Source organism: Haematobia irritans, chromosome 1, assembly GCF_050003625.1.
Source record: "Haematobia irritans isolate KBUSLIRL chromosome 1, ASM5000362v1, whole genome shotgun sequence".
In the NCBI taxonomy this organism is placed as follows: domain Eukaryota; kingdom Metazoa; phylum Arthropoda; class Insecta; order Diptera; family Muscidae; genus Haematobia; species Haematobia irritans.
In genome coordinates, this window is record NC_134397.1 from 280,423,924 (window position 1) to 280,430,053 (window position 6,130).

The 6,130-nt window shown below is 36.2% G+C and overlaps 1 protein-coding gene across 1 annotated transcript; it reads right to left on the reverse strand.

The window, feature by feature from the left end:
• Positions 1-297: 297 nt before the first annotated feature.
• Positions 298-4,207, reverse strand: Ir87a (Ionotropic receptor 87a). Its single transcript, XM_075308072.1, has 6 exons — positions 3,473-4,207; positions 3,120-3,130; positions 2,537-2,552; positions 1,921-2,474; positions 1,342-1,864; positions 298-1,233 (listed from the first exon to the last, which is right to left on the reverse strand). Exons 1-6 carry the CDS (start codon positions 4,205-4,207, stop codon positions 727-729), a joined length of 2,346 nt encoding a protein of 781 aa, XP_075164187.1. The 3' UTR covers positions 298-726.
• Between the last annotated feature and the right edge of the window lie 1,923 nt (positions 4,208-6,130).

Here is a 6,130-nt window from a genome sequence, read left to right on the forward strand (position 1 = left end):
AGTTTTTTTTTCTTATAAACATTTTTTGTACCAAAGGCATTTTTCTTATACGAGATGTACTTATATTCGTTATTTACTGTATCTTAGCCACAAGGCAAAATACGGTAAACTTTTCAATGAATTCATTTTTTGCTTATGGTTAAGTGATTCGACATAAAAATGTGTATCTTTAAATGAAAGAAAATTGTGTTCGACTAAGTTCGACTTGGCTTTAATTAATGAATTCGTCTTCACAATTAATGAATTCATCTTAAAATTAGTTGACTTTTTGTATCTTGGCTACAAAACAAACAAGTATTCAAAAGTTAGACGTTTTTCAACACTTTATTTTAAAGACGTTTTAATATACAGTAATCCCTCGATTTACGTAGTGATTGGTTCCGGAATTTGACGACGTTAATCGAAACGACTAATTGACTAATACTGGGTAAATCGAATAACGACGTAAATCGAAGTTTGATGGAATAAAAAAATTTGATGATGTAAATCGAAACAACGTAAACCGAGACGACATAAATCGAGGGATTACTGTATAGTCGACTAAGAATTTGGAAATTTTTAGTTGTCGTTAACATATTTTTAAAGGACTTTGATAACACAGGAAGTAAATTTGGTCAGGTTTAGTGGCAGCCCGATTAGCTCAACGACAAGGCATCTTAGCTCAACGACAAGGCATCTTCTTTTTACAGATACCTTGTCCGGTTGCTCCATGGAAAATAAGTAAAATTACTGTAATTTCCTATGTAGAAACTTGGCTAGTTTTAAACGGGTCCTGCGACAAATCACCAGCCAGTAAATGAAATGCTCCATTGCGAACATACACAACGCGAGCAAAAGCAAAATGCTACTGAATGCAAAAGGCCCTGCTACCTGGTGAAGTGTCAAACTTTTAAACGGCTCCTCATGGGCTCGCTGAATCTCTTCTATAATCTTGCGACGCATATCCAAATCCCGTGCCCATTTGTGCATGTGACCGGATTCAATGATGTGTTGTATGACAGGGTTGATCTTGTGAAGCAAGTGGAACTTCTTCGGCAGCAACATTGTCACCAAGTATACGTAAATATTTTCATTGCGATCGAAACAGTAGAGATGATCCCTGGGAATGCGAGGGTTATAGAAAGAATGTTGTCGTGAAACGGCCACCGCCAATTTGGGATCTGTAGCTGCACGATGCAGGCACTCTTCAATGTTGTAGCACATATGGAAATGTTCGCGAACATATCGAAAAATCTGCAAGATAAATTACCATGAAAGGGGAGATGAATGAAATATTGCATCGCATACCGCACGCTATTGCTGAGGCATGTCTATTATTGATTGCAATTTCTTGGTACTCACTTTGCCCTCTTTGCTGAGATGACGCACATTATCGACACTTCCCATGACATTCATACGATTGGCATAAATCTCATCGGTGTGGCTGATTTGATAGGATGATTTGGGTGTCGTTAATGTGCTGATGAGGAAGCTCTGGTATACATTGCTGAAAATCAGTCCCATAAAAAAGGTGGTACCGAAACACAGTTGCAGGCTGGTGGGAATGCGCGGCAAATTGATAGCCTGGCTCAGAATGACACCCATAACATACATGTTGGTGCTGAAATAAGTTCTAAAGCAGTAGAGGTGAATTTTTAGATATTTTCGCATTATCGATATGCTAAGGGATGCGGCGAATATGAAAAATAATGTGAGTATCCAAGCAATCTCATCAAATGTAGCCATAAAACTGAAAAGGCTATACGAGCGCCGAGCCTTCGCTACGCACCACGTCAGGTCGTCCTGGTGATAGGGTATAGTACTCGACACATATTGACTAATACTGGGATCCTCATCAATGCCGCCAACCACCATTTCGATGTCACTGAAATGAAAGCTCTCTGACTGGTTAATTTGTACAATATTGCAAGGTGAACCTACCCATCAATAAGTTTCTGGAACAAATGATACACATTTTTATTCTCTACTTGCAGGTCTATTCGTATGTGCAAACGTTCTCCTATGGTTTGTATCATTTTATATTCAATACCATTTAAACGTATTTCCACTGACATCGGAGTTTCACCATCGGAATTCAATTGATCCTCGTAGGATTTGTAGTCAAAAACACCATCATCACCGGTGCCATAAGTATCATCACCTTCTAAATGATTTTCCATGGGATTGCGCTTATCAGCCTCCACTAGTGCTTCGTTGAATATGTATGGCTCCCAGGGCCTATATGCTGCTACTAGAGGACACCCGCTTAGATCTTTGGGAAATTTATCCAGAAACAGAGCTCTATACATTTCTTCAATGTAGAATGCCGGACTATCCTCCGAAGTCTGGTTATCGATAGTGATTCGTGCTAATCGTTTTGAGATGTCCGTAATGTTATTGGTGGTTTTTTCTTCAAGATCATTGTCCGTATGAGAACATTTCGCTATATAACCTTTATGTAATTCATTTGAGTTCTCCACTTCGTACCTAGTCTCCTCGATAAATAGTTGATCATTTGGTCAGGTATCTATAAGTTCCACAATTCTTTCAGACTCACCAAAATCGTCTGCGAGCTGTATAGGAAAAAAAGGAAGGACAACAGGACAATACATTTGTTTCCATCATATTGGCGAAAGTGAATAAATATATAAAAATTTTATTATAGTTAATTTGATTTCAAGGCCATGACTTTGCAGTATTTCCAAAAACTAGCATACGGAGACGGGCCTATAAATTACTAATATCTTCATAAAATGTCATTTACTAGGCATTAGTATTTATGTGAGCCAGTTAATAGTGAAGAAAATAAAAAAACGTACAGATTTCATCAAGTTTTTTTTTAAGTATAAAGGTGCACACAGAAAAAGTTTCTTCAAAAGTAAAGGAAACAAATTTATTAATTCGATTTAGCCATTTCCTTTCCATTAAGTTAGCTTTTTGTTTAAAACAATAAAAATTACTTCTTTCAGTAAAAATTAACTAACCTGAAACCAATTAGAAATAGTTCATAATTTAGTACCATTGATTTCATATCGAGGAGTAAACATGTACAAGTAATAAAGAAATTTTTATTTTCTTATAATAAAGAATTCATAGAAATAACCAAAATCTTAACTAAAACCAGTTTTCCTCAAATTTACAATAGAACATGCTATAATAGAACATGTTTTAGGACCATTTAAATGCTTAATGCCAGCATATTTGTTCTCCCCTAGAAAATTATTTTCACAAAAACAAACATTGAAATTATAATGTTCGTTGTGGAATTAATTAATTAATTTCGTCATTCATGCAAAAAAAAAAAAATATTTTTCCTGTTCGCACTATCGCTTGAAAATTTGTATTGCACAGAGTTTCTTTTTTTAATAAATAATTTGAAAAGTGTAGTACTAAGCTCAGGTTTCGCAGGAAATTTTCATTGGTCTGTGGAAAATTTAATTTAATTTAATATGCAAAATAAATTCATTGAATAAAAATACATAGTTTTATTTACCTCTTCTTCGTCTTCGTCCTCCTCCTCTTCGTCTTTTTCACCTTCAGGAAAATCACAAAGATCAAGAGTCTCTACGGTTATAACTCGATTGCCACAATTATTGTCGGGATGATATGGAAATACCGACTTTCCATAAAAATAACTCTCCTCCTCATTCTGCCCGATAATATTGACGTTGTAGATTTTCTTGTTCATAAAGTTCAACAAGACTTCCGTCATTATGTCTGTCATTTCTTCGGCCGTCTCCTCCACTGAAGACATATAGACCACAAACTGGGCTAATGGATTCCAATTCACATTCGATTTCCAATTCTCAAATATATCATCCATATCTTCGTCGTCCATGTCGTTAATTACCATGAAATAGCATTGGGGCTTTTCATGTAAGGTAAAGTCTGGAGATGAAACTTCGCCACGTCTATGCACATCCTTGACCACAACGGTCCAAGGATATTTAGGGTTTTCGTGCAAAGCTTGAATTAGCGATTTCTGTATATGAAGCGCAGCCGTTGTGAGGCTTACGTGAAGAACCGATCCCGACAGCGATTCTCCAGAATAGAAATATTTCTCTAATAAGGCAATAGTGCAGATAATTTGTCCTCGATCCTCCTCAGGTATTTTTATCAGATTGATACCGAAACCTTGAGCATTTGCTGATCTTAAAAGCGACGCTAAAGCCAATAACAACCACAGAAACGACATCACCTTGCACATTTGAACACGACAAGCATACATTGGAAACTGCACATTGTTTTCTAATGTACCATTGGTGCTCAGTGATACTAAACAATTAGTACCTTTCAAATATGCAGAAACATAATATTTGACATAATGCCGCCATTTAGGGAATACTCATCCCAATTACATGTACCTATATTGGCATAAGGGCGGTATTGTTTATAAAGGAATTATTTTATTGAAATTATTTATTGACGATACATTGATAGTGAGCCCATGTCTCAGTACACACTTGCAAACGGCCAATTTATCATTTCATCAATAATAGTTGCGCATTAAGACAATCCAAATGGTATAGCTCTGCGGAAGCCCCATTGACCAGTGGCATCGCCAGTATTTTATAATAAATTCAGAAAAAAAATGAGCCCACCATGTAGGTTTATTTTAGAAAAATTTAACTAAAATATTTTACTGATTGCAACATGATAAAGGGTGATTTGTTAAGAGCTTGATAACTTTAAAAAAAAAAAAACGCATAAAATTTGCAAAATCTCATCGGTTCTTTATTTGAAACGTTAGATTGGTCCATGACATTTACTTTTTGAAGATAATTTCATTTAAATGTTGACCGCGGCTGCGTCTTAGGTGGTCCATTCGGAAAGTCCAATTTTGGGCAACTTTTTCGAGCATTTCGGCCGGAATAGCCCGAATTTCTTCGGAAATGTTGTCTTCCAAAGCTGGAATAGTTGCTGGCTTATTTCTGTAGACTTTAGACTTGACGTAGCCCCACAAAAAATAGTCTAAAGGCGTCAAATCGCATGATCTTGGTGGCCAACTTACCGGTCCATTTCTTGAGATGAATTGTTCTCCGAAGTTTTCCCTCAAAATGGCCATAGAATCGCGAGCTGTGTGGCATGTAGCGCCATCTTGTTGAAACCACATGTCAACCAAGTTCAGTTCTTCCATTTTTGGCAACAAAAAGTTTGTTAGCATCGAACGATAGCGATCGCCATTCACCGTAACGTTGCGTCCAACAGCATCTTTGAAAAAATACGGTCCAATGATTCCACCAGCGTACAACCACACCAAACAGTGCATTTTTCGGGATGCATGGGCAGTTCTTGAACGGCTTCTGGTTGCTCTTCACTCCAAATGCGGCAATTTTGCTTATTTACGTAGCCATTCAACCAGAAATGAGCCTCATCGCTGAACAAAATTTGTCGACAAAAAAGCGGATTTTCTGCCAACTTTTCTAGGGCCCATTCACTGAAAATTCGACGTTGTGGCAGATCGTAAGTCTATTCATGATGAAATGTCAAAGCATACTGAGCATCTTTCTCTTTGACACCATGTCTGAAATCCCACGTGATCTGTCAAATACTAATGCATGAAAATCCTAACCTCAAAAGAATCACCCTTTACATTAGCATGTCTAGACAATTTTCAGCTAGGGGACTATGTTCTTTATTTTACCTACCCAGGAAGTTCTTTTAATTCATTTTTTTACAACTTGGGTTTTTCATACTTTTAATGGGAAATTTTAAATTTATTTGTTTCAAAAAGGTTAAAAACAGAGTAAGAATTCATAAAATGGTACAAATTATTTAAATTTTGTCGAAAAAAATACTAAATTCAATCTGAAAAATTGTGAATTTTTGAAAATATTTGAGGTCTAACGTTTCCGACAAGCGTTAGAATCCATTAAAAATTATAAAAAATATGAAAATTATTTATTTGACAAAATATCACAGAATTTTTTAATTTACATCCAAAATATTGAATTCGGATCACAACTAAAGAAGTGATGCAAATTCTGTGCAACGGCTGTTGAAATGGAGGACTTCCGTCCTATGACAAGCCCATGTAAAATTCATCGCTTCTGCGTCAATTTTGCACCTCTTCCGGATCCAAAAAGAACATTTTCATTACTTTTTTGGCGACGATTTTTTTGCTGGGCTCTTTTTATGTATCTTCTTTAAT